This window comes from Miscanthus floridulus, chromosome 5, assembly GCF_019320115.1.
Source record: "Miscanthus floridulus cultivar M001 chromosome 5, ASM1932011v1, whole genome shotgun sequence".
In the NCBI taxonomy this organism is placed as follows: domain Eukaryota; kingdom Viridiplantae; phylum Streptophyta; class Magnoliopsida; order Poales; family Poaceae; genus Miscanthus; species Miscanthus floridulus.
In genome coordinates, this window is record NC_089584.1 from 10,166,975 (window position 1) to 10,191,916 (window position 24,942).

Below are 24,942 nucleotides of genomic sequence, written 5' to 3' on the forward strand. Positions count from 1 at the left end.
TATGCGCATGAAAGTTTATGTTCACGTTGTTCGCTTGTTGGTTTTAACCAGACTTATTCAACCAGCCAACGATATTTTTCTCTCACAACAAACCAGCACCAGTCAGCCCAGAAACCAACCAGCGAACACGCCGGTTGTCATGTCTCACGGGCTCAGTAATCGGTACTAGCACGTGCACCATGCATGGTACTAACTTCCAAGTTCAAACAGTAGCACCACTATTTCAAAAAATCAGTAACCTGTTCGCTTGGTCGTAAACGATCGTAAATTTTTAGCCAGAATAGTATTTTTCTCTCACACCAAACCAGCCAACAGTAATAATCCACGATTGTATATGATCGTATCAGCACCAGCCGAACAGGCTGCATGTAGTTTGTTTATTTAGGACAACAAGAAATCTATTATGTGTGCCATCTTCTGGTTCATGAATCTGATTTAGTTAATTAATATATTATGTTTTTATAGGCTTTCGTGCTTGTTCGAGTAATCCCTTCTTTTACCTAATAATCCCCATTCCATGTAATTAAATGTACAGAATATTTAGCTCGAAAACATTTACTTAAGCTATACATGTATAATTATATTGAAAAATATTTCCAAAATCGCATAATCTCTAATGACTTATAAGAATATAATTTTCCAAAAACTTCCAACCAAAGATAAGCATAAAACACAAAATAAGAGAATTATTTTTGACCCGTGGAGTATCATCGGTGTTTGTTATAAAAATCAAGAAACTATCTATTCTATGCGCCTCCACCAAATCACAAGTCGTAACAGTAACACCCCGTTAGGGTTGAACCACTGAAAAAGCAGGCACCAGACACAGGAGGCTATTAAAATTTAACTCCCAAACGGAGGTGCAAATCGCAATTTCAGCGGCATGCCGCATGCGTATGATGGATGGATGAAGCATGTCATGGTGGTCATGCACCCATGCCATGCCGCCCCCGAAAATATCAAGGCCATGTCAGCAGCGCGAGGAGGAGATCTCCCACCCCAGCCCACAGCCCAGCCCGAGCCACTCCGAATAAGTATCTCCCCTCCCCCGCACCCGTAGCCGCACCCACCCGCGGACGCGTGGGCCCGAACGTATTCTGTGTCCACCTGTCGGTGACTGTAGTGACGAGCGTGGGCCTCCACTTGTGGCGAGCGGGTGAAATAACGCGGCCGCACCACCACCACCACCACCACCCCGCATCGCGAAAAAATCTTTTTCTCGCCTCTCCTCGCTCCTCGCTATTTCTCTCTCCCCCCCCCCCCCGCCTCACCCGCCGCCCCGTCGCGAAATCTGCGCACGGACGCCGCCGGCTGCCCTCGGAGAGCCTCGGATTAGAGCGCGCCCCGTCGAGGTAATGCTCCTGATTTTTCCCGGATTTTTTTCTGTGCGGGTTTCGTGCTTCCGGCGCTGTATTTAGTATTTTCTGCGGTTTTGCCCGTTGATTTACGGCTATCCGTTCGCGGCTACTGGTGCCAACTGGACGGCTGGATTTGTAGATATTTTTTAGGAGCAGGTGGTTTTACGGGGTTCTGGTGATAGATTTACTAGAGACGCGGAGGATTGGACGACGAAGAGTTTAAATTTTGGCGGCGAGGTTGAGCTGATTGTAGTTACCAATTTACCATATTTTGTTTTGGCTAGCCTCGACGGGTCGATGCGTGGCGGATGCACTTGACTACGAGTTTCTATAGGTTTTGATTGCAAATAGTGTCGATTTGAGTTGGGCCTCGCTATTTACGGTGTCATACCAGTTTGTAGAATTATGTTCCTGAAAAAAAAATCCGTTGTTACGGTTGTGCAAAAGAGGGCGGGGATAATCGTTTGGAATTGTATCTATAAAGGTTGTTAATCCTTTATTTAACATGTCTGCTTTGGTTATCCTGTTTGTTTGATTGTATTTTTTTGACGAGGAACTAAAGCAGACAAACATGAACTTGTACTAGAAATATGCAAGTTGAGCAGAAAGATTTTACCTTCAACTTCTGTACCAGTCATCCTATTCCTACGAATTGTTCATGAGTACAGGAAATTAGGTGATAAGTTAAGTCCTCGAAATTGCTGAACCTTACTGAACAACTTTTTAGATGTAGGCACCTGTATGAACTTTCTAAAGGGTAAATAGCTGATTCCCAAATCACCTTCCCCTTGCGGGCAGTTTCGGAAAAAAAAAAACATCACCTTGAATATTTTAAAGTGCTCTTTTACCAAATTGATTGATTCTTCAATTATGTGATCCACAAATGTAGTTTTAAGTGTCCATTTTTTATTGTGGCGCTGAAATGTTAGATAAGTACTGCCTTAAAAATTACTGCCTATATTTGTTAAGTGAAAATTACTGCCTTAAAAAGAGAAGTGAAAAATTCTCATCCCCTATTTTGGTAATAATTTTGTTTGATCATGCATTTATTGTATCTTAAAAAATTTAAAAGATCTATCAGCAGATTGTACACATTTTTTGTTTTAGCTCCATCTCATTTCTTTTGATAGTTCCTATATTTGTTGTTTAGTTGCTTCATTCTTAAATATTAATTCTCAATATTATTCATTTCCCCCTATTCTTCTTTTGTTATATATTTCTAATACAGAGGTTTTCAAGCAACTATGTTTGGGATTGATTGATATGATACTTGTTCACGTTGGGGGATGCAGACCCCCCTCTGTGGGGGTTGATTGAAGTAGTTAACAGTACACTTAGGAGAACTTGTGTCTTGCTGAAAGTTTCTTGGTTTCGAGGCAAGTAGCATTACTAAGAGTAGGAATTTGGTGGCATAGATGGATGAACTGACTGGCAACTTCAATACGGTGTTGATTACAGGTGCTCTTATTGGTTATTGGATCAACGTGTATAATTTATTTCTTTCCCTTTGAGAGCCTTTCTAGTTTCTTGGGTAGGCTCTTGAGCTACCAAGCATGTCAGATTCAAATGTGAAGTGGATCGATGGGCTCCGGTTCTCATCATTGTACTGGCCTCCACCCCAGGATGTGGAGCAGAAGAAGGTATCTTTCTTGCTTCTTGAGTTTTGTTGTCTATGCTATAATTTTCACGATACTTGATGTAGATCGCAAACACCTTTGGTCTTTTCTTGTTTGAAGGCACAAATTTTGGCCTATGTTGAGTACTTTGGCCAGTTTACAGCTGACAGCGAGCAATTCCCTGAAGATATAGCTCAGGTACCTCATCTCCTACAACAGTTCAGTATTTGCTGTGGCAAAAATGTATGCCAGATGTGTTTACCTTATTTACCCTTTTTTTTTGCTTCTGTGCAGCTCATTCAAAGTTCCTATCCATCAAAGGAAAGTCGCTTGGTAGATGAAGTGTTGGGTAATACAAACTTCTTATGGACAATTGCCAGGAAATCTAAGAAAGAATTTGACATATTGCTTTTACTTGCATTGTACAGCAACTTTTGTTCTTCATCATCCGGAGCATGGTCATGCAGTTGTACATCCAATTCTTTCACGCATCATAGATGGGACGCTGTGCTATGATAGGCATGGTCCCCCATTCAGCTCCTTCATCTCTTTATTTAGCCATACTTCTGAGGTGAGGCCATTACTATCGTGGTTGGTTTCAGTTCTCTTTGTGTTGACTTTGAGTTTCACAATTCTATACTGTTTCTCATTAACAATTTTCACTGCAGCAAGAGTACTCAGAGCAGTGGGCCTTGGCCTGTGGAGAAATTCTTAGAGTCTTGACTCACTACAATAGGCCAATATTCAAAGTTGAGCGCCGACATAGTGAAGCTGAATGTAGCAGCACATCTGATCAGGCAACATCTAGTGATTCCACAGATAAGAAATCTGATAATTCTCCAGGAAACGAATCTGACCGGAAGCCATTGAGGCCACTAACCCCGTGGATCACTGACATACTGCTAGCTGCACCTTTGGGCATTCGAAGTGACTATTTTCGATGGTGAGTAATATTATTTGTATTTGACCTTTTTTCTGTTTATTGAATTTCCTTAAAGCTCCAGATTATGTATTTTTATCAACAATGTGTATATCATGGACAATGTATACACGGAATTCAACAAACAGCTAGCCATGATAATACAGGAGTAAGGGAAGGAATTCATTATCCAGTCCATACTGCAACCATGTCTGCAATTTACTGATTTCAAGCATGCCGCTAGGAATAGTATGGGGACACATAGTTCAGAAATAACTGGTTACTGTGAAATGATGCAGATACACAAATGGAATTGTTTGTTCTCTACTGTGAGATGCTTTTCAGCTTGTTGGAATATATTAATTTGCTGCTCAAAGTTAATTGTTTGCTTGAATACACTTCTACTTTGTAACAGAGGCTAAGCACTTCGTTTTTATTTCACATTTATCAGGTGTGGGGGTGTAATGGGAAAATATGCTGCTGGTGGAGAATTGAAGCCTCCAACTACTGGTCGGTAAAATCAACCAGCAAATAATTGTATATTTGCAGCATTACAGTAACATTAAATGTCTCATTTTCCTATATGTAGAGATATCGTACTCCCTCTGTCCCTTATTAACTGTCGCCATGGGAAGCGTGCTGGTCAAACTTTCTTAAGTCTGACTACGTTTATAGAAAATATTAGCAACATTTGTATCTCCAAATAAGTTTATTATGAAAATAGATTCAATTATCTATCTAATCTCGAGCCTGGAGTTTGGAGGACTGTTTTCTCATATAATCCTTCATCCCTTAATAGCTACCTCTAGGTTTGTCCTAAGTCAAACTGTGTTAGTTTTGACCAAATTTATAGGAGAAAATATTAATATCTAGGACACCAAATTAGTATCATTAGACCAACTATAAAATGATTTTCACCATGCAGTTATTTGGTGTTCTATATTTTAATTATTTTTTCTATAAACTTGGTCTTACTTAGGACAAACCCAGAAGTATCTATATTTTGGGATGTGGGTAGTACTTGATAATGTTTGTTGTGTATGGAAAAAAATTGTAACATATCCCTGGGTGATTTAGCTTGCAGCCGAGGATCTGGGAAGCACCCACAGCTTATGCCTTCCACCCCCAGATGGGCTGTTGCCAATGGAGCTGGAGTTATATTAAGTGTCTGTGATGAGGAGGTAGCTCGTTATGAGACAGCAAATTTAACAGCAGCAGCTGTTCCTGCACTTCTGCTACCTCCACCAACAACACCCTTGGACGAGCATTTGGTGGCTGGCCTGCCCCCTCTTGAACCATACGCTCGCTTGTTCCATAGGTAAGCTCCAGTTCACTGCTGTGCTTAATCCACTTCCAGATAGTATTTTTAATGGGTTATTTTCTTTTCAGATACTATGCAATTGCTACACCAAGTGCTACACAGAGGTTGCTTTTTGGTCTTCTCGAAGCACCACCATCATGGGCTCCAGATGCACTTGATGCAGCAGTACAGCTAGTTGAGCTACTTAGAGCAGCTGAAGATTATGCTTCTGGCATGCGGGTATGACATACTTCACAGATTATCCTCTGAGTGCAAAATTATCAAGTTGCCTATGATACAAAATTGTCCAACCACATCTTTTTCTGTAATTTTTCATTAACTGTGATACTTTATTTTTTTGTAGCTTCCAAAGAATTGGATGCATCTGCATTTCTTGCGTGCAATTGGAACTGCAATGTCAATGAGAGCTGGTATTGCTGCTGATACAGCTGCTGCTTTGCTTTTCCGAATACTTTCCCAACCAACGCTGCTTTTTCCACCATTGAGACATGCCGAAGGAGTTGAAGTACATCATGAACCACTAGGTGGCTATGTATCATCATATAAGAAGCAGGTATGCAATAATTTTTCTCAAAATCAATTTAAAAGCTTTCTAAAGAAGCTATGGGTACGATGATAATTCAGACACTAACTACTCTCTAGTGAAAGCACAGCTAAACTTTTCTCTACACAACATTTTAGCCAGTTTTATCACTGTACTAAGTTCAGGGCAGAGGAAAGCTAAGTTCAGGGCAGAAGACACCTTAATATGACTATTTAGGGTATTTGATCAGCCAAAACATTGCAGTGAATTGATATAATGTCTACACTTAATCTGTATGTGTATTGAATAAAGAATTTTCACATTTATACGTGCTGATATAGTATGGTACCTCAGTTCCTTAAAAAAAGGTGTTTTTTTTTATGATCTACGATGTTCTTTGAGCCATATATTCTTTGATATAACCCTTTACAATATTCAGCTACTTTGATGTTATAACAACCCAAAGTAGGAAATTAGCTTCCCCTTGATTTATTGCTGACTTCTGTTTGCATTGATCATTTTTCTGTCTGCACCTTTAACTACCGGAAGTTGGAAGTTCCTGCATCTGAGGCCACTATCGATGCCACTGCACAAGGCATTGCTTCTTTGTTGTGTGCTCATGGCCCTGATGTTGAGTGGAGAATATGTACCATCTGGGAAGCTGCCTATGGTTTGCTACCGCTAAGTTCATCGGCAGTTGATTTACCTGAAATTGTTGTAGCTGCCCCGCTTCAGCCACCTACACTGTCATGGAGCCTGTACTTACCATTATTAAAAGTATTCGAGTATCTACCTCGTGGAAGTCCATCTGAAGCATGCCTGATGAGGATATTTGTGGCAACAGTTGAAGCTATACTTAGGAGAGCTTTTCCTTCTGAAACATCAGAGCAATCTAGAAAGCCAAGAAGTCAATCTAAGAACCTTGCTGTTGCTGAACTTCACACAATGATACATTCACTCTTTGTTGAATCCTGTGCCTCAATGGACCTTGCCTCCCGGTTGCTATTTGTGGTGTTAACTGTTTGTGTCAGTCATCAAGCTTTGCCAGGAGGCAGCAAAAGACCAACTGGTAGTGATAACCATTCCCACGAGGAAGCCACTGAGCATTCAAGATTAACAAATGGAAGAAGCAGATGTAAGAAGAGACAAGGCCCTGTTGCTACGTTTGATTCATATGTTCTAGCTGCAGTTGTTGCCTTATCTTGCGAGCTCGACCTGTTCCCTTGCATTTCTAAGAATGGATCGCATTCAAATTTAAAGGATTCCATGAAGATTAACATACCTGGAAAAAACAATGGGATCAATAATGAGCCACGCAGTAGCATCAGCTCAGCAATTCTTCATACTCGCAGAATTCTTGGCATCTTGGAAGCCCTTTTCTCCCTGAAGCCATCATCAGTTGGTACCTCATGGAGCTATAGCTCAAATGAAATAGTTGCAGCAGCTATGGTTGCCGCTCACGTTTCTGAGTTATTTCGTCGGTCTAGGCCGTGCCTTACTTCACTCTCTGCAATGATGAGATGCAAGCGGGATCCTGAGATTTCTACCAGGGCATCATCCCTCTACCATTTGATTGACTTGCATGGTAAAACCGTGTCCTCCATTGTGAACAAAGCTGAGCCTCTTGAAGCTCACCTGACCCTTACACCAGTAAAGAAGGATAATCAACATTACTCTGAGGAAAACAATACCAGCTCATCGGATAGTGTCAAGCTGGAAAACAAGAATGGTTCAACATCACATAAGAAAAATGGTTTCTCAAGGCCACTCTTGAAATGTGCAGAAGAGGTTCTACTGAATGGCGATGTTGCAAGTACATCTGGGAAATCCATTGCAAGCTTACAGGTGGAAGCATCTGATTTGGCAAACTTCCTTACCATGGATCGGAATGGGGGGTACCGAGGTTCACAAACTCTCCTAAGATCTGTATTATCAGAGAAACAAGAGCTGTGCTTCTCTGTTGTCTCATTGCTCTGGCAGAAGCTCATAGCTTCTCCCGAAATGCAGATGTCTGCAGAAAGTACATCAGCTCACCAAGGATGGAGGAAGGTATATTTATGTGTTCTTATAAGCCTGAGTGGCGGTATGAAGTCATCAATATTGTTGTTAACATTCTTATGGCTAAATGACAATCCTTGTTTCTCATGTGTAGGTTGTGGATGCACTTTGTGATGTCGTTTCAGCATCACCAACCAAGGCCTCAACTGCTATCGTTCTCCAGGTCACGATATTGCTATATTCGCATGTTTGGTCAAAACTAATTTTGGTTTAAATTTTGTTTGATTTACTTCAAACAAATTCATTTTCCTTTTCTGATTAATTTATTTCAAAACAGACATTCTTAGTTTTTTTTGGTTTCTGACAAATCTATTTCAAAACACATTTTAACTACAATGCCTACGTGAATATGCACCCGTTTCCTAGTCATCTTTCTTGACGCTTATTTTTTTTCACAGGCCGAGAAGGACTTGCAGCCTTGGATTGCTAGAGACGACGAACAAGGTCAGAAGATGTGGAGAGTCAACCAACGTATAGTGAAGCTTATAGCTGAGCTTATGAGGAACCATGACAGCCCTGAAGCTTTGGTGATACTTGCTAGTGCCTCTGACCTTCTACTTCGTGCTACTGATGGAATGCTTGTTGATGGTGAAGCTTGTACTTTGCCACAACTTGAGGTGACATTTCTTTCATTCATCAGATTTCATAACAGGAGAATACCTTTAACAAAAATCGTCTGTTCTGTTCCATTATGTTCTGCTGTCATTAAACATGACCAACTTATCATTTCCATGCACTACAAACTCGCATGATATATATGCCTGCTGACCGTCGTTTTGTCTGGTGGATACATGCAGCTTCTCGAAGTAACTGCTCGAGCAGTCCATCTTATTATTGAATGGGGAGATTCAGGTTTATCAGTTGCTGATGGCCTTTGTAATCTGCTAAAGGCATGCCCTCTTTATCTACTCTCGTTCTCATTCATTAGAATGCCAACCATGCATCCTTCATAACTCAGCATGTTAATTGAATATGATTTGCAGTGCCGTCTATCAACCACCATCCGCTGCCTTTCTCACCCAAGTGCACACGTGCGCGCCCTCAGCATGTCCGTCCTCCGTGACATCCTGAACAACGGATCGATGAACCCCAACAAGATCATCCAAGGGGAACAACAGCGGAATGGCATCCAGAACCCGTCGTACCGGTGCCTGGCCGCAGGCATCATCAACTGGCAAGCGGACGTTGAGAGGTGCATAGAATGGGAAGCCCACAGCCGCCGTGCCACCAGGCTGACGCTCGCCTTCCTTAGTGCGGCGGCGAAGGAGCTCGGCTGCCCTCTCCCGTGCTGACAAGGCCAGTCCCGGATCTGACATCGGTGGCCACTTGACGGCCAGTGCTGGCAGCTGCTGCATGCAGGGCTGGCGAGTAGGACGCTAATCTCTCGATCAAGGACGACTCGCCGGTTTGTTCTCACGATATGTGATTAAACTGATATTAGATGGTGTTTCCAAAGCATATACGGGGCTTGCTCCCATGATGCGATTTTATTTCAACCTGACGCCAGATGTTGTACAAGCATATTTAACTGCTTGAGTTGTACGTAACCTGTATGCTTGTAATTTTGTTAAATATGGTTACTGAAGAAGCAGAACATACCTTTTTCTTTTTATATACTTGCTATATATATGAACGACAGAACGAGGACACGCCTTATAGACATGTAAGTTCTGACTAAGTAAATATCCGTGTGTTGCAACGGGAACATATAATATTATGATAATATATGTATGAACGTGTGTTATACTATTATCTAAAATAGATACTGCAATCATAATGTTCTAATCAATATTATATAAGTCTTCATGAAAGATAGTTAAAATATTACTCTAAATTTGAATGTAAAACTAAAACATCAGCTTCAATTGATATAACTCTAAATTTGAATGCAAAACTAAAACATCAACTTTAATTGTTGCATCACTTCATGTCTACGATACGTGAAAGATAAGCTTGTATTTCTTTAAGAATCAAGTGCTACGAAAAAGATAATTATAACAAGTTTGTGTTTTATAGTACATGTTTTCGAATTTATTCTACAATTAAGAATCTAATCACTCAATAGTTCGACTAAGAGAACATACTTTGCACAAACACCAAACTGCAATTGGTCACCAATCAATGATGATCTAGAAGATTTTCTAGTCCAAGATGCGGCATCTAACTTCTTGCAGCTGAAGCATGCAGATGGCTGAAGCTATAGTTAGAAGTATCATGTATATAAGTTGTTTGTTATTTTTAAAGTTAATGTACCATTTGATATCAAAAAAATATGTATCAACGTGTGATGCATTACCTCTTTTATGGAGTTAGAACCTCTTTATATACGATATTCTTTGTGAACATATCCTTTGTCGCTTTCTTCTTCCCCTTCCCTTTCCATTTCCCTTTCCCCTTGTTCACGTCCTTCTCAGCAGCCGGCACTGCTAGGATCCTAATGTTCGATCTTGTCGTAGCTCTTGTTAACGCCACATACAATTGGTCGTGCGAGAATACTGGTTCCGGCAAGTATACCCCGACGTTAGGGATAGTCTGCCCCTGCGACTTGTTAACGGTCATCGCGAAGCTTAGCCGGATAGGAAACTGCTTTCGCTCAAATTGGAAAGGGAACAACTCATCGTCTGACGGGCATAAGGGTATACGAGGCAATAGTTATGAATGTTAAAAAAAGTTGGAGGCGATGGGAAAAATGTTGATGAAGAAAGACATACTTAGAAATGTGAAGGCCTATGTATATGTAGTAGAGCTCGTCTGAATGTTGAAGCGTGTCTTGCTTTTATCATGTAGCCAGGAAGCCGAGCGGGAGCACAAGAGTTGGAAGAGACGCTCACGAAAGAAACTTCCGTCATCATGAGCGGAAACTCCCATAACTCTCGCCATTAGGAGTAGAAACTCCCGTAACTCTTGTCATTAGGAACAGAAACTCCTGTAACTCTCTTATTTAGGAATAAAAACTCTTGTCACTCCCACTCACTTAGGAATAGAAACTCCTGCCCATAATTGACTTAAGTGGTAAAAGCAATTCATGCATAGTAGCATATAATATGAGCCTAGGATTTATTTGATTTATTTAAATAAAATATGGGCCAAGCCTATATTAAATCTAACAGGATTCACTCAAATTGCGTAAGATGCCCCAGATCTAAGAATAAACTGTTACATAGAAGGAATTGAACTGCTCTATTGTACATTGAATAGGTCATAAAGTGCAAGACATAGCCAGACAGATTAAAAAATGACCAGTTGGCTCGTTAAACTAAATATAAAGATCACCTTGTAGAAGTTGAAGCAAAAAAATGATAGAAAAAAACAGAGCTTACCTGAGCTAGAGCATATTGCACCAGATAATTGTTATTTGCAGCTCCTTCTGCCTGAATACAGACCAAATACAGACCAAAAACCTAAAGCAGTGCAATGTTGGCTTAGTTAAAAAAGAAAAATACATACCAAAAACCTAAATTCGTTGCAAGGATAAGAGAGAATCACCCAACAGCCAATAAGTCGATATAATAATTGCTACAGTACTAGCAATTGCTCCAGCAAGTTGTGAGAATTCAATTCCCTAGTTCTACTGTGGTCTCCCTGAAAACAAAAAAGTTTAATTACATGCTGAAGTATCATCAGCAAGTAATATAGCTACAAATAATGGATAATACCGCATAGCTTTGGTAAAGTGGTAATAAAATGAAATAAAAATAGTGGATGAGCATGTCAGAGTCCAGACCTTTTCAGGTCCTTGACCTTGTTTTGATAAACGCTCAGCTTCAATGTCACACTTCAAGACCATGAAGCATTTAGGTTTTCCTCAAAAAATAAACTGTATGTGCGAACCCATGAAGAATAATCTCAAGCTGGATATAATTCCAAAATATAAAGACAATAGATAAGAAGGAAATATGAAAGAATATTAACAATCCAAATAAAATATCAGGTTAAATTAAATTGAAGAAATACAGACCAACTGGGCTAGAATCATCCTTGAAGTTTGACAATAGCAAAATCCACACTCTCTGAGTAAATAAATGTTAGAAACTCTTTGTGGAATGCAGGATCACCTTCCCGAAGAAGCCTATGGATCACTACAAGTGTTTTCAGAGCAACCTACGTAACACAAGAACTCATTAATTGTTCAAATTAGACATATTCAAGTGTTGGGTTGTGCCATCTCAACTGAATTCCATCATACAATTCAGGCAAGACAAAAAATTAACCATTAGAAAAAAGAGTTTAATCCAAGGACATAACATTACATGGTGTCAAATGGGCTTCAGTCAATCAACATAAAAGAAGGAACCCCACAATTTAAATCATCAATTCTCAGAGCAGAATTGTGTTAAATGTAGAATATTCACTGTGCTTTTGTAAACAAACTTATTATGCTAATGCAAAGAAATTTCAACTTGGATGTATAATATCTTGATTGCAGCAGTAAATAACAAAATCCTCAGTTGCGTCTCTTTCTGTTTTTTTGTTCCCATGTCCAAATTAACTTGTACATATACACTCAAGCCACCAAAAGCACAGATTATAAAAGTATAACTTGTTTTGCGATTTCAGACTCAACATGGTATACTATTTATATAACTATACATATGAGCTCGAGCTCTCAAGTGTGCAATGACCAAGGTTCATCGAATACACATAACGAATAAAAATAATCTAAACCGGAGTGCAGGAGTGCTTACAATCCAGTTCCTAGTTTTGGCGAGTCGCCGGGCAAGCGCATGGATGCAGTAGGTGACATTCGTCCATGGCCTCGCGATGGACGTCACTGCCACAATCTCTGCAACACCAGCACCAACAAACCCATCAGACAACAAACTCAAACTGAGAAAACCACAACACTCCACAATTTGGCTAGTTCCTGAAATCAAATTAAGCAGACAAATGCTCAATCCTAAAATTCAAAATGCATAAGGGAGAGGGAGCCAGGAGATGAACACGTACACGAATGTGGCGGTGCGTCCACGGGAGGGCGGCCAAGGCATCGATCCGACTGGCGATGGCATCGATCCGATCGCCATAGCGCTGATCCAGCTTGGGGAGATGAAGGGGGTGGCGTGTCAACTAGAGGGCGACTATGTTGATGTGGCTGGGGGCGGCGCCTGAAAGGATCCAGATGCCCAAGAGGGAGGTAAATTGGGCTAATTCTAAAGTTCTTTACAATAATTAAACCCTACACTTAGCCCACTTCACCCCTTGTGCCTAGAATGTGTTTCTATTGTTCTACCGCACAAAAGTTTTGCACCCTAGGTTCCAATCCTACTCTAGCATGACAATTCTAAGAATGTAAAGACAAGAAATAAATTGCTCAAATGTAAATGCTTAAAGTAAAGAGAGGAGAAGGAATACGGCGATGTTTTGTCGAGGTATCGAAGAGTTGCCACTCCTCACTAGTCCTCGTTGGAGCACCCACACAAGGGTGTAGCTCTCCCTTGATCCACGCAAGGATCAAATGCTCTCTATGGGCTGATTCTTTGAAACTCCATCACGGTGAATCGCTTACAACCGCTCACAACTTGAGTTGAGTCATCCACAAGCTCCGCCGGATGATCACCAAACTCTCAATCACCACCAAGCCGTCTAGGTGATGACGATCACCAAGAGTAACAAGCACAAACTCTCACTTGACCACGACAAGCCTAATGAGAAGGGTGGATGCACACTTGTAATACCCTAAAAAATTTTCATTTTTCCAAAATAGGTAAAAAGATTTATTAAGCATTTTTGTGAGCATTGAACCTAGGGAAATAATAATTTTTATGGAGTTAAAATCAAACATAAGGTTAAAAACTTCTTGATGCATACATGCTACTGCATATTTATTTTTGTAATGATTGGTCTTGATTCAAAGTTCAAATGAATTCAAATCCATTTGAAAAATACTTTTGAAAAACTCTAAAAATAAAAAGAAAAAAAGATTTCTTCTTTTCTCTCCATCCCTTCCTCACTTTCGGCCTGTTGGCCATCCTTTCCCCGCCGGCCTGGCTGGCCTGCTGGCCTAGCTCCCCACAGCCCGCTCGCCCTCCCCTCTTCTCTTCCTGGGCCGGCCTAGCTCAGCCAGGCAACCACCGCCGCTCCCTTGGCCCAGCCCTGCAGCAACCGTTGCCGTGCCCTCCTCCTTCTCTCATCCGCGCCAGCCTAGCCGCTGACAACCCGGTCCCACCTATCGGCGCCATCCCCCACCTCTCGCAACCGCAGCGCCGGTCAAGCCGCAACCGCCCCACGCCCGCTCCTCACGACGTGGGCGTGTCTCCCCACGCCCGACCTCTACAAAAGGGTGCCTAACCCCTCGCCACCCCTCCCTGCTGCCTCCCTGCTCTATTTTGCGTTCGCCCACGTACGAGTAGGCCACAACCATCGCACGAAGAAGCACCGTGGTCCGCCGTCCGACCCTCCGCGCGAACCGCCGTCCCCGAGCCGCCTCCGTCCCTGTTTTGCTCCGCGGTGAGACCCCTTGCTCCACTTCTTTCCCCCCGTGCTCTCAATTTAGTGTTTCATGGCCGTTTGAGCTCTATTTCGCGTTGACGTGATCGTAGCGAGACGTAGATTCTTTTCATAAACATTTTATCTTGTTTTCTATACTGTTGGTGTACTATTCTAACTGTAGGATTGTTTGCTTTGCATGAATGTTCCTGGAATGTTGTGTGTTGCCGTGTTGGTCGTGTTCAGACGGTGAGGAGAACATTGGAGATCAAGAGTTCTTCGACGACCAGCTGGACCAGCAGGAGTTTGTGAACCAAAGCAAGTATAGCATGGGCCTACCTGGATGTCCTATTCACTTTAATCATTCACTCATGTGCATGTGTCTAACTTTGATAACCATAAGGACTTCCTAGTTATTTGATGACATATTTCCTTGACTCCTATGGGTTAATTGCATATGGGTGGATTGCTAGTGCTCTAACTAAACATGATCTATACAATGGTTAATGGTTCTATGGAACTAAAAGTAAAACATGATTTATAACAACTGATCCATAGGGCGAAGGTGCAAATGACTTTTGATCATATTGCTCCCGGCCCTCTATAAGGACTTATCTGTCGGCAAAAGCTGGGACTGACAGTGCAACCGTAAGAGTCATATGGCTCTGACTTTAGCTCAGTAATAGGACCCTTTTCTAGCTTGTTAGAGGTTACCTTTATAGAGCAAAAGGGGCTTGCCATGTTGGGTATAGGGCTGCCTCTGTTCCTATGTGTATAGCCGCGATGGATATGTGCCATAGGAAAGGGGGGTTCCTACATCTGCCTGCTGAGGAAACCTAGCGGCTCTAACTTGTTAGAGAAACCTATGAAATAGCTTTATAGTGTACCCTGGCCGCTCACCTTGGCAGTGATATGGGAGTAATTAACCTGGGCATATGGGAATCACGACTCGTGGTGAATGTGCACCACCTCTGTAGAGGGTTACAAACTGTTATAACAGCCATGCTCACGGTCACGAGCGGCCCGGAAAACTCACAGAATAAATGGTTACTCATTGTGGTTCATTTATGATAGTATACGATGATAATATGATGCAAATGATTCTGATATCTGATTATGTGGGTTTAAATGGGAGCTTAAGCATAACTTGATAATACTTGATAATAAAATCTTGACTTACTAAAAGTGCTAACTATAGTAAACTAGTGTCATCCTTTTTGAGCTCCTAATGCAGTTCTTCACCTTTCTGTCTTTGTTCATCTTTGCGAAGCTTTCCTTAGAATTCCCCCTTCTCTTTCTATGTTTCGTTACTTCTTTCGCCTGAAACCCCAACCCCGCTGTGAAGAAACCAGTGTTCTTGGTGGTTGTGGGTTTTAATTTCGCCAGGGTCTTAAGAGCAAGTTCTTTGACTATGACCTGGTTGATTCTATAAGAGATTGGCGTGTCGACTGGTTTTATGCCACCAATCTGATCCCTTCCCTTGCTGTCCACTCTGGATCTGGTCCCGTGGTTAATGACAGATGGGATAAGAACCCTATGTTGCCCGCTGAGGTTCAGGCAATCCAGCCATTCCTTGATAGGATTAGTATGCTGAAACAGCAGGGTTTAATCGGTTTCGGTATTGTCTCGAGTTTTCTTCATCGTCGAGTTTAGCCTTTGAAGGAGCAAGAGCACCTTGGCCTCGAGTACTCTGGGGCTGAGGATCCTTCACGCATGGTCCTAGCTCTTGAGCTGACCGACGAGGAGGTACTCGAGCGTCTCCAGAAGATGCTAAAAGGAGCAAGCGTTGTCCCGCTTACTGTCTTCGAGTTCTCTGCCAACAACCCGCCTCCAGCTGTGAGTTGTTTTCTCTTTGTTTGGGTACTTTATGTATTCCTTGTTTTGTTGTTTTATTCTTTTTCATAGGAGTTTGGGCGCAACTTTGTTGACCTGATCCCTCTTGATGTTATCCCTGCCATGGCGAAAACTGGGGAGAAACTTGCTGGAGCCTCTACAACCAGTAAGTTCCCAATCTCCACAGCGCTTTCTAGAGTTTCTTCCGGATTTGTTGATGTATATGAAGAATATGTTCCTCGTCTAGTCCCCCGTGGTCCTCGTAGTGTCTCAAAGAGGGGGCAAACGGATGGGTCTTCATCTGGCCTGCCTGCTTCCAAGAAGTCTCGCAAGCCAAGTACTCTTCTAGGTACTCCAATTGTAGCTAGCATGCTCTTAGGTGAGCATATTTTATACTCTCTGTCCCTTTGTTTTCTTATTTTTATCTTGAACCGAGTACTTTTATTCTTTTTTCAGTGGGTGCTCTGGTGGCCTTGGTTGATACCGAGGGGGAAGAGGATGATGAAGTACCCCTCATCATGCGACGGTGAGTAGTTTTCATATCCCCCTTCCATTGAATTTCTCCTCTTTGTCTTGACTTTTAGTCTTGATCTTTTTTAAGTACCCGAACATCGGGTATGGGTTCTTCTAAGGCTCCCACGCCGGCTTCTTCTGAAGCTCCGGTGTTGAGTTCTTTGGTAGCTTTGGTACCGAGTTCTTCCACAGCTCCGGTGCCGAGTTCTTCCGTGGCTCTAGCCCTGGCTTCTTCCGGGGCTCCGGTATCGGCTATACCGCTCCTGTTGCCAAGTGGCGGGGACGTTTTTGCCACCGTGGTCCCCCTGTGAGGTCTTCTTTTGGTTTTGCGAGGAAGAAGGTGGCTGGGTGAGTAGATTCTGGCTTCATGTTTTTGCTTCGGTTCTCCTTTTTTCTGGTTCTCATCGGTGATTTCTTTTATCAATTTTCAGTCCTTCGTCTTCTCTCGCTTCTTCGTCAACTTCTTCTCAGCCCTCCATCATGCCACCGAGTACCGAGCCTTAGGACTTGCAGCGTACTATTGGTGAAGTGGCTACGGGGGCTACGAAGCTTTTTGGCGATGGTGCCGCTGTAGACTTGGCTGCCCTGGAGGTGACCGTGGCCATTGCGTCGGGTCCTTCTGAGGGTTTGGCCTCGGCTTCCTAGGAGGTCGCTCTGGTCGTTCCTTCTTCGCCTCGGCCGGCCTCTCCCTCTCCTTCTCTTGCCTCCGGTGGTCCTCCTTTTGCTGATGATGTGGTGCAGCAGTTCGATGCCACTCATCGGCTATCAGAATTAACTGCTGCCTGGGGAAACTTGTCGTCCCTTGCGACTTCTTTTGGAGAAAAGCTCTAGGTAAGCTTTTTCATCATTCCTTCTTTGGATGTTTGTTTTTCTTTGGTCCTTATTCTTTGTTTTTCTTTGTATCTTTTTGCTCAGTCCTTCTCTCATGATCATACCGACTTCTTTTTTTCGTCTGAAAATGAGAAAAAAGTTGTCTTCAGAAGTGAGCACCTTGAAAGTTGATCTTGATCTCCTCTGGGCTGAGATGGAGGCTGAGCGTCAAACGCATCAGGATGAAGAAAAGTCTCTATGTGCCCAGGCTATTAAAATCGAGAAGTAGAGGGATGCCGCTCTTTAGGAGGCTCGAAAGAACTCAGAGGCCGTGAAGGACTTGGAGGCCGTGAAGAAGGAGTGCAACGGTATTGAGGGTTATTTTTGTTTCTTTTTGTATTCAAACTTTCCTTTCTGTTGACTTGTTGTCTGTTACTTCGTCCAGCTCTCCGGGTTGAAAAACAGAAACTCTCGGAGGGCGTTGAAAAAATGAAGACTCTTGTTCGTACAAGTCATAACAAGGCTGAGGAGGTAATTACTCATGCTAAAGAGGAACTTGCGCTTGCTAAGTTGATTAGGCGTGGAGCTGATAGAGATCTTGTGCAGGCCTAGAAAACCATTGAAGACTTGTCTGGCAGGTTGGCGACAGCTACTGAAAACTGGAAGGCTTTGTGGAAATCCTTTCGTTTAATAGCCAACGTTCTTCGAACTCCAGCGGATGACGGGCAATCTTGGGCTTAGTTGATTCCTCGAATTCCGACTCATTTCCAAGAGTTTGTGAAGAGGTGTGCTCAACTGTGTACCAAGAATGTTCTGGCCCAAGTCCGGGTTCTTGCTCTAGCGGCTCCTTTGTCGAAGATAGCAGAGGAAACTGATAGTCAAGAATACATCGATGTTGTTGAGAGTATGGAGCCTGAAGTTGAAGACTTAGCTAGTAGGATAGTAGATAATCTCAATATCGTTCTCCCTTCTCCTGATGATGAGGCTTGATGTATTTGACTTTTATGCCCGTGCCTTGTAATATGACATTATACTTCTTTTTTGAATGAAGGTCTTTTTTGTTGATGTCTTCTTTGCCTGAATGCCCTACCTATTCCTTGGATGATTTGTCGAGTACTTTTCTGTTCAAGTAAACAAGTCGTTATATATAGATCTTTATGTTGACGACCTTTCTTGATCTGTCGAGTGCTTGTCTGGCCTTCTCTTGTGCCCTGTAAACAACTCGTTATATGTAGATCTTTGTGTTGACGACCTTTCTTGATCCGTCGAGTTGTAAACAACTCGTTATATGTAGATCTTTGTGTTCTTAGGTATCTCCAGTGTAGCCCCCGAGCCTCTTGCTATTTGGTGCAAGTAGATGGAGGGTCTTGCTTTTGATATTGCTCTGGTCTATGCCTAGGCTTAGTTTCGGTCGTTTTGATTTTATTTCAGGTTCTAGCTTGTTAGCTACCCTCATTAGCGGGCTCAAGCGTCTTTTCAACTATTTTGCTCTCGGTCGGGATGCTTAGGCGTATTTTCAGCCATTTTGCAATTTATTTCGGGTGTTAGCTTGTTAACTACCCTCATCGGCGGGCTCAAGTGTCTTTTCAACTATTTTGCTCTCGACCGGGATGCTCAGGCATCTTTTCAGCCATTTTGCATTTTATTTCAGGTGTTAGCTTGTTAGCTACCCTCATCGGCGGGCTCAGGTGTCTTTTCAACTATTTTGCTCTCGGCCAAGATGCTCAGGCGTCTTTTTAACCATTTTGCATTTTATTTCGGGTGTTAGCTTGTTAGCTACCCTCATCGGCGGGCTCAAGTGTCTTTTCAACTATTTTGCTCTTGGCCGGGATGCTCAGGTGTATTTTCAGCCATTTTGCATTTTGTTTCGGGTGTTAGCTTGTTAGCTACCCTCATTGGCGGGCTCAAGTGTCTTTTCAACTATTTTGCTCTCGGCCGGGATGCTCAGGCGTCTTTTCAGCCATTTTGCATTTTATTTCGGGTGTTAGCTTGTTAGCTACCCTCATCGGTGGGCTCAAGTGTCTTTTCAACTATTTTGCTCTCGGCCGGGATGCTCAGGTATATTTTCAGCCATTTTGCATTTAAGAAACAACTCGGATAGAGCCATGAGACACATGTTTGTCGAGAGATAATCATCTTTATTGATCATGAATATTGATGTGTTACAATGATACATTGCGGTATCTTGTTGATCATGAACGTTGACCTCTTGTGTCTTGTATACATATTCTCCCTTGAGTTGTTTTTATGCATATAATCTTCATAGCTGACTGATGTGCCATGTATTGTTGACTTCTTTTCCATCTTCAGTTATGAGCTTGTATGTGCCTGGTCTGATGACTTTTGCGACGATAAAAGGACCTTCCCATGGACTGAGTAGTTTGTGTCGTCCGTTGGTTTTTTGTATTCTTCTTAGTGCTAGGTCTCCAACTTGTAATGATCGAGACTGTGTATTCTTGTTGTAGTGGCGCCTTAGTCCTTGGAGGTATTTCGCTGATTGTAGGGTAGCGTTTACTCTGACTTCTTCTGTGCTGTCGAGTTCTAATCTTCGGGTGTGTTCTGCTTCTCCTTCGTCGTATTGTTCTATCCTTGGTGACGTCCAGATCAAGTCTACGGGTAGTATGGCTTCTGATCCATATACCAGGAAGAAAGGTGAGTATCCGGTGGCTCTGCTTATTTGAGTCCGTAGCCCCCATACAACTTTGGGTAATTCTTCGATCCATTTTGACCCATAGTCTACTAGTTCTTCATACAATCTTGGTTTGAATCCGGCTAGTATGAGTCCATTAGCCCTTTCTACCTGTCCATTGGCTTCTGGATGTGCGACTGATGCGTAATCTATACTGAAGCCACAATCCTGTGCCCAACTTTTGAATTATGTAGCTGTGAAGGGAGAACCCAAATCTGTGATGATTCGATTGGGCATGCCAAAGCAGTGCATAATATATTGGATGAACTCGACCGCTTTGGCTGTGCTATATTTTGCGAGTGGTTTGTATTCGATCCACTTGGTGAACTTGTCGATTGCTACAAAGATGTACTCGAAACCGCCCTTTGCTTTCTTGAGAGGTCCCACTTGATCCAGCCCCCAACAGGAGAAAGGCCAAGTGGGTGGAATGTAGATGAGGTTGTGGGCTGGCACATGAGCTTGTCTTGCGAACATCTGATAACTTTTGCATCTTCTGACGAGTTCTTCTACGTCTTTCAAAGCGGTTGGCTAGTAGAAACCAGTGCGGAATGCTTTGCCGACTAGTGTTCTTGAAGCAGCGTGATTTCCATAGCAGCCTGAGTGTATTTCGTGTAGAATTTGTTTGCCTTCTTCAAATGAGACACATTTTAGGAGTACTCCTGATGATGTGGCTCTTCTGTATAGCTTGTCTCCTACTAGGACGTAATGCTTGCTTCTGCGGACGACTTGTGTGGCTTGTTGTTTTTCCGCCGGCAACTTATTCTCTTTGATGTAATCAATAAAAACCTATGTCCATGAAGTGTTGATCACCAGAATTTGATTGCCTTTGGCTGTGAGTTCTGTGGTTGTCTCACTGAGTTGTTTGATAGAAGGAGCTGATAACTCCTCTATGAATACACAGGGTGGGACCTTTGCCCTGTCGGATCCAAGCTTGGCAAGAACATCTGCTGCAATGTTGGAATCCTGCAGGACATGTAGAATTTCTAGTCCTTGGAAGTGTTTTTCGAGTTTTCGGATTTTAGCACAGTAAGCACCCATGTTTTCTTTGGTGCAATCCCAATCTTTGTTGACTTGGTTGATTACTACTGCTGAATCGTCCGTATACGAGTAGTCGCTTGATTCTGAGGGTAATAGCCACTCTTAGCCCGTGTATGAGAGCTTCATATTCTGCTTCATTGTTGGTGGCTTGCCATAATATCTAAAGGACATACTTTAGTTGTCTTCCATCTGGAGAAATTAGGAGGACGCCTGCCCTAGCTCCGCCTAGCTTAAGTGATCCATCAAAGTACATCTTCCAATGATCAAGGATGGCGCTTGATACGGGTTGTTGAATTTCTGTCCATTCGGCAACAAAATCAGTAAGGGCTTGAGATTTAATTACTTTCCGTGGGGTGAAATCGATGTTGAGAGCACTGAGTTCAACCGCCCACTTGGATATGCATCCTGTTGCGTCTTTGTTGTGTAAGATGTCTCCTAGTGGGAAATCTGTTACCATGGTAATCTTGTGGCTTTCAAAATAGTGACGAAGCTTGCGTGAAGTGATCAGTAGGGTGTAGAGTAGTTTTTGCACATGCAGATACCGGATTTTTTATTCTAATAGAACTTCGCTGATGTAGTATATTGGGTATTGTACTTTATACATGTGCCCTTCTTCTTCTCTTTCCACTACTACTGCCGTGCTGATTACAGTAGTAGTTGCTGCAATGTATAGCATCATGTCTTCATCTTTCTTTGGAGGTGTGAGGACTGGTGAGGAGGTGAGGTATGCCTTAAGTTTCTTGAAAGCTTCATTGGCTTCTACCGTCCACTCGAACTTGTCTGTCTTCTTTAGTAGTTTAAAGAAAGACAACCCTTTTTCACCGAGTCTTGATATGAAACGGTTGAGTGCCGCCATATAGCCTGTTAGTTTTTGTACTTCTTTGATGTTTCGAGGAGGGCCCATCTTTGTTATTGCTTGAATTTGCTTGGTGCTTGCTTCGATTCTACGATGACTGACCAAGAATCCGAGTAGTTGTCCTGAGGGAACTCCGAATACGCACTTGTTTGGGTTCAATTTCCACCTCCACCTCTTTAGGTTCTCGAAGGTTTGTTTTAAGTCTTCAATCAGTGTATCTGGGTTCTTTGTTTTTACAACCACGTCATCCACGTATGCTTCTACGTTTTCGCCGATCTGATCACCGAGGCATGTTTGGATGGCTCTTTGGTAAGTGGCTCTAGCATTCTTAAGTCCAAACAACATGGTCCTATAGCAGTAGGCGCCGAATGGAGTGATGAAAGATATCTTGCTTTGGTCCTGCTCTTTTAATGCGATCTGGTGATACCTAGAATAGCAATCAAGAAAAGATAATAGGGCAGATCCTGCTGTTTATCTGATCAATGTGTGGTAGCCCGAACGGATCTTTTGGGCAGTGTTTGTTGAGATCTGTGTAGTCAACACACATGCGCCACTCGTCTGTGTTCTTTTTCTGTACCAGAACTGGATTTGCTAGCCAATCTGAATGTAGAATTTCCCTGATGAATCCAGCTGCCATTAGTTTTGTAATTTCCTTTTTAATCGCTGCCTTCTTGTCGGGCGAGAATCGTCGTAGTCGTTGCTTCACAGGCTTGGAGCCTTCATTGATATCAATTCCGTGCTCAGCCAACTCTCTTGGGACCCCTGGCATGTCGGCCGGCTTCCAAGCGAAGATACCCTTGTTGTCCCGAAGAAAGTTGGTGAGCGCGAGTTCCTATTTTGCCGATAGGTGGGCATTGATGGTTGCTGTTTTTGTGGGATCACCGGTGCCTAGGTCGATTTGCTTCACGTTGGCTTCTTTTGGTGGTGCTAGGATGCTTGGTCTCTTAGCCGGTATCTCTAGTTCTTCTTGGCTTGTTTCTGCGGCGATAGTGGCTATTTCTTTTCTTCCATCGTTTGCCTGTGCCTTTGCTGCAATTTGAATCGCCTGTACGTCGTAGTCAAATGCGCGCTTTAAATCACTCCGAAGAGAAAGAACTCCATTAGGTCCTAGCATCTTAAGCAACAGGTACGGATAATGCGGTATTGCCATGAATTTTGCTAGTGCTGGGCGCCCAAGAATTGCATGATATGAGGAATCAAAGTCTGCGACTTCAAATTTGATGAACTCTGTGTGGTAGTTCGAGGGAGTCCTAAAGGTAACCGGTAGAGTGATTTGTCCAAGTGGCATTGCTGCCTTGCCGGGTACTATGCCATAAAAAGGTGTGCTTGTTGGTGTGATCATCCCGATGAGTTGTAGTCCCATCTTCCTTAGAGTTTCTGAAAAGATGATGTTGAGTCCTGCTCCTCCGTCAATTAGTACTTTCGTGACGGTCATGCTATCAATGGTTGGATCTAGAACCAATGGGTAATGGCCTGTGTTTCCTACGCTGGTCCACTGATCTTCTCTTGAGAATTGGATTGGGTACTCTGACCAGTTAAGATATCTTGGTGTAGTGGGTTCTGCGGCCATAATTGTTCGTAGCGCTAGCTTTTCTTGATGTTTGCTTCTGGAGTCTGGAATCCCGACAAAGATTACTGCTACTGTCCCTCTAGATTTTTGGAATCCCTTGTCATCATGGTTGTCTCCTTCTTTTTTTTGATTGTCTTCTTTATTGTTTCCCTTGCTATCTTTTCTAGTGTACCTTTCGTTGAAGGTGTAGCAATTTCCGATGGTGTGCCTCCCGTTGGGGTGCAAAAAGCAATGCTTGTTCTCAATGTCGTCATATCTTCTAGGCTTGGTAAATTTCTTTGATTTGTCAGCCATTACTACTGTGTTGTCTGGACCTTGCTTTCTCTCCTGATGTCTGTTGTTTCAAGAATTTTGCCTGTCCGGGTTGTCTCTGTTGTTCCTTTTCAGGAATCTTTCTTTCATTTTTTCTTCTGCAGTAATCATCTTTTCTACTGTTCTTCTGAATTCTTCGTTATTTCTTGGGTTTTCTTTGCAGAAGTCTTGGAATTGTCACCTAGCCACGATTTCATGAGAGAAAGCTTTGATTACTTCTCATTGTGGGATGTCATGTACTTGAGCTCGTAGTTCGCCAAATCGTCGATAGTAATTTCTGAGACTTTCACCTCCTTTCTGCTTGAGTCCTTTTAATTCTACGTGGGTGATTAGATGTGTAATAATTCCCGCAAAATTTTCACAGAAAGCTCTTTGTAAGTCTTCCTAATTTCTGATTGATCCGGGATTTAATTTGTCAAACCATTGAAGCGGCATGGTTTCTAGGGACATGGGGAAGAACAAGGTTTTGATGTCATCATCTCCTCTGGCTAATTCAATCGATTGTGAGTAAATCCTGAGCCATTGCTTTGGTTCGGTCTTGCCATCGTATTTGGAGTGGTTGGACGGTTTGAACTTGTGAGGTAGTCGAATCGAAGCGAGTCTGTTTGTAAAACAGGGAAATCTATCATGTGTTCTGGCTTCTGTATATTCTGATTCTGTGCCCCCTTCTTGCCAACTGTCGTCTTGGTAAGAGTAGTTTTGTGTGGCTATCCGAGTAGGTGCCCTACTTCTGTCCTTTCTTGGTTGCTTGACTTGGTTATTTTGATTGTGATTTCTTTGGCTTCCTCCGTTGTGACTTCCACTTGGTCCTAGTCTTTCGAAAGTAGACTTCCTTTAATTTTGATCTTCCTGTTCATGAGAGGTTGCCTTTCCATCGTTCGTTTTAAAGATTGTTGATCAAAGGAAATCTCGAAGCTGTTCTTATTTCTCATCGGGATGTGAGGTCGCCCTGAGTTCTTCTAGTGCTTCCCGGATCTTATCGTAGGGAGTACTCGCTGCTCGTCCTTCTTCGATTTCTCGTTCTAATTTTCTTCTATTGTACTCGGCTAGGTCTGATTCATATTTGATCCAAGTGTCTTTCCGCTGTTTCGCACGGCGTT

The 24,942-nt window shown here is 42.7% G+C and overlaps 1 protein-coding gene and 1 long non-coding RNA gene across 6 annotated transcripts; one reads left to right on the forward strand and one right to left on the reverse strand.

The window, feature by feature from the left end:
• Positions 1–1,193: 1,193 nt before the first annotated feature.
• On the forward strand, positions 1,194–9,405 carry LOC136449490 (protein GIGANTEA). 3 transcript variants are annotated; one of them, XM_066449537.1, is made up of 15 exons: positions 1,194–1,352; positions 2,817–2,998; positions 3,095–3,172; positions 3,269–3,323; positions 3,403–3,545; positions 3,643–3,917; positions 4,345–4,403; positions 4,971–5,211; positions 5,283–5,433; positions 5,558–5,767; positions 6,287–7,786; positions 7,890–7,958; positions 8,194–8,412; positions 8,593–8,685; positions 8,779–9,405. In XM_066449537.1, exons 2-15 carry the CDS (start codon positions 2,912–2,914, stop codon positions 9,085–9,087), a joined length of 3,489 nt encoding a protein of 1,162 aa, XP_066305634.1. In that variant the 5' UTR covers positions 1,194–1,352; positions 2,817–2,911; the 3' UTR covers positions 9,088–9,405. The 3 variants fall into 3 exon arrangements, with proteins under 3 accessions (XP_066305634.1, XP_066305635.1, XP_066305636.1); XM_066449538.1 differs by having other exon boundaries at positions 1,239–1,352; positions 2,589–2,998; XM_066449539.1 differs by lacking the exon at positions 1,194–1,352 and adding an exon at positions 1,363–2,734.
• A 700-nt stretch (positions 9,406–10,105) lies between these two features.
• LOC136451486 (uncharacterized) lies at positions 10,106–11,765 on the reverse strand. 3 transcript variants are annotated; one of them, XR_010758601.1, is made up of 5 exons: positions 11,754–11,765; positions 11,520–11,646; positions 11,282–11,377; positions 10,507–11,166; positions 10,106–10,416 (listed from the first exon to the last, which is right to left on the reverse strand). It is a non-coding gene; the product is annotated as an uncharacterized lncRNA (long non-coding RNA). The 3 variants fall into 3 exon arrangements; XR_010758602.1 differs by having other exon boundaries at positions 10,106–10,378; positions 10,507–11,196; XR_010758600.1 differs by having other exon boundaries at positions 10,507–11,196.
• Positions 11,766–24,942: the final 13,177 nt, after the last annotated feature.

Excerpts from the sequence above, each read along its gene's own strand:
- LOC136449490 (XM_066449537.1), top strand. The coding sequence starts at position 2,912 with ATGTCAGATTCAAATGTGAAGTGGATCGATGGGCTCCGGTTCTCATCA. Across the intron at positions 3,918-4,344 it reads CGAAGTGACTATTTTCGATG|GTGTGGGGGTGTAATGGGAA; the intron begins GTGAGTAATATT and ends CACATTTATCAG. Across the intron at positions 8,686-8,778 it reads GCCTTTGTAATCTGCTAAAG|TGCCGTCTATCAACCACCAT; the intron begins GCATGCCCTCTT and ends TATGATTTGCAG.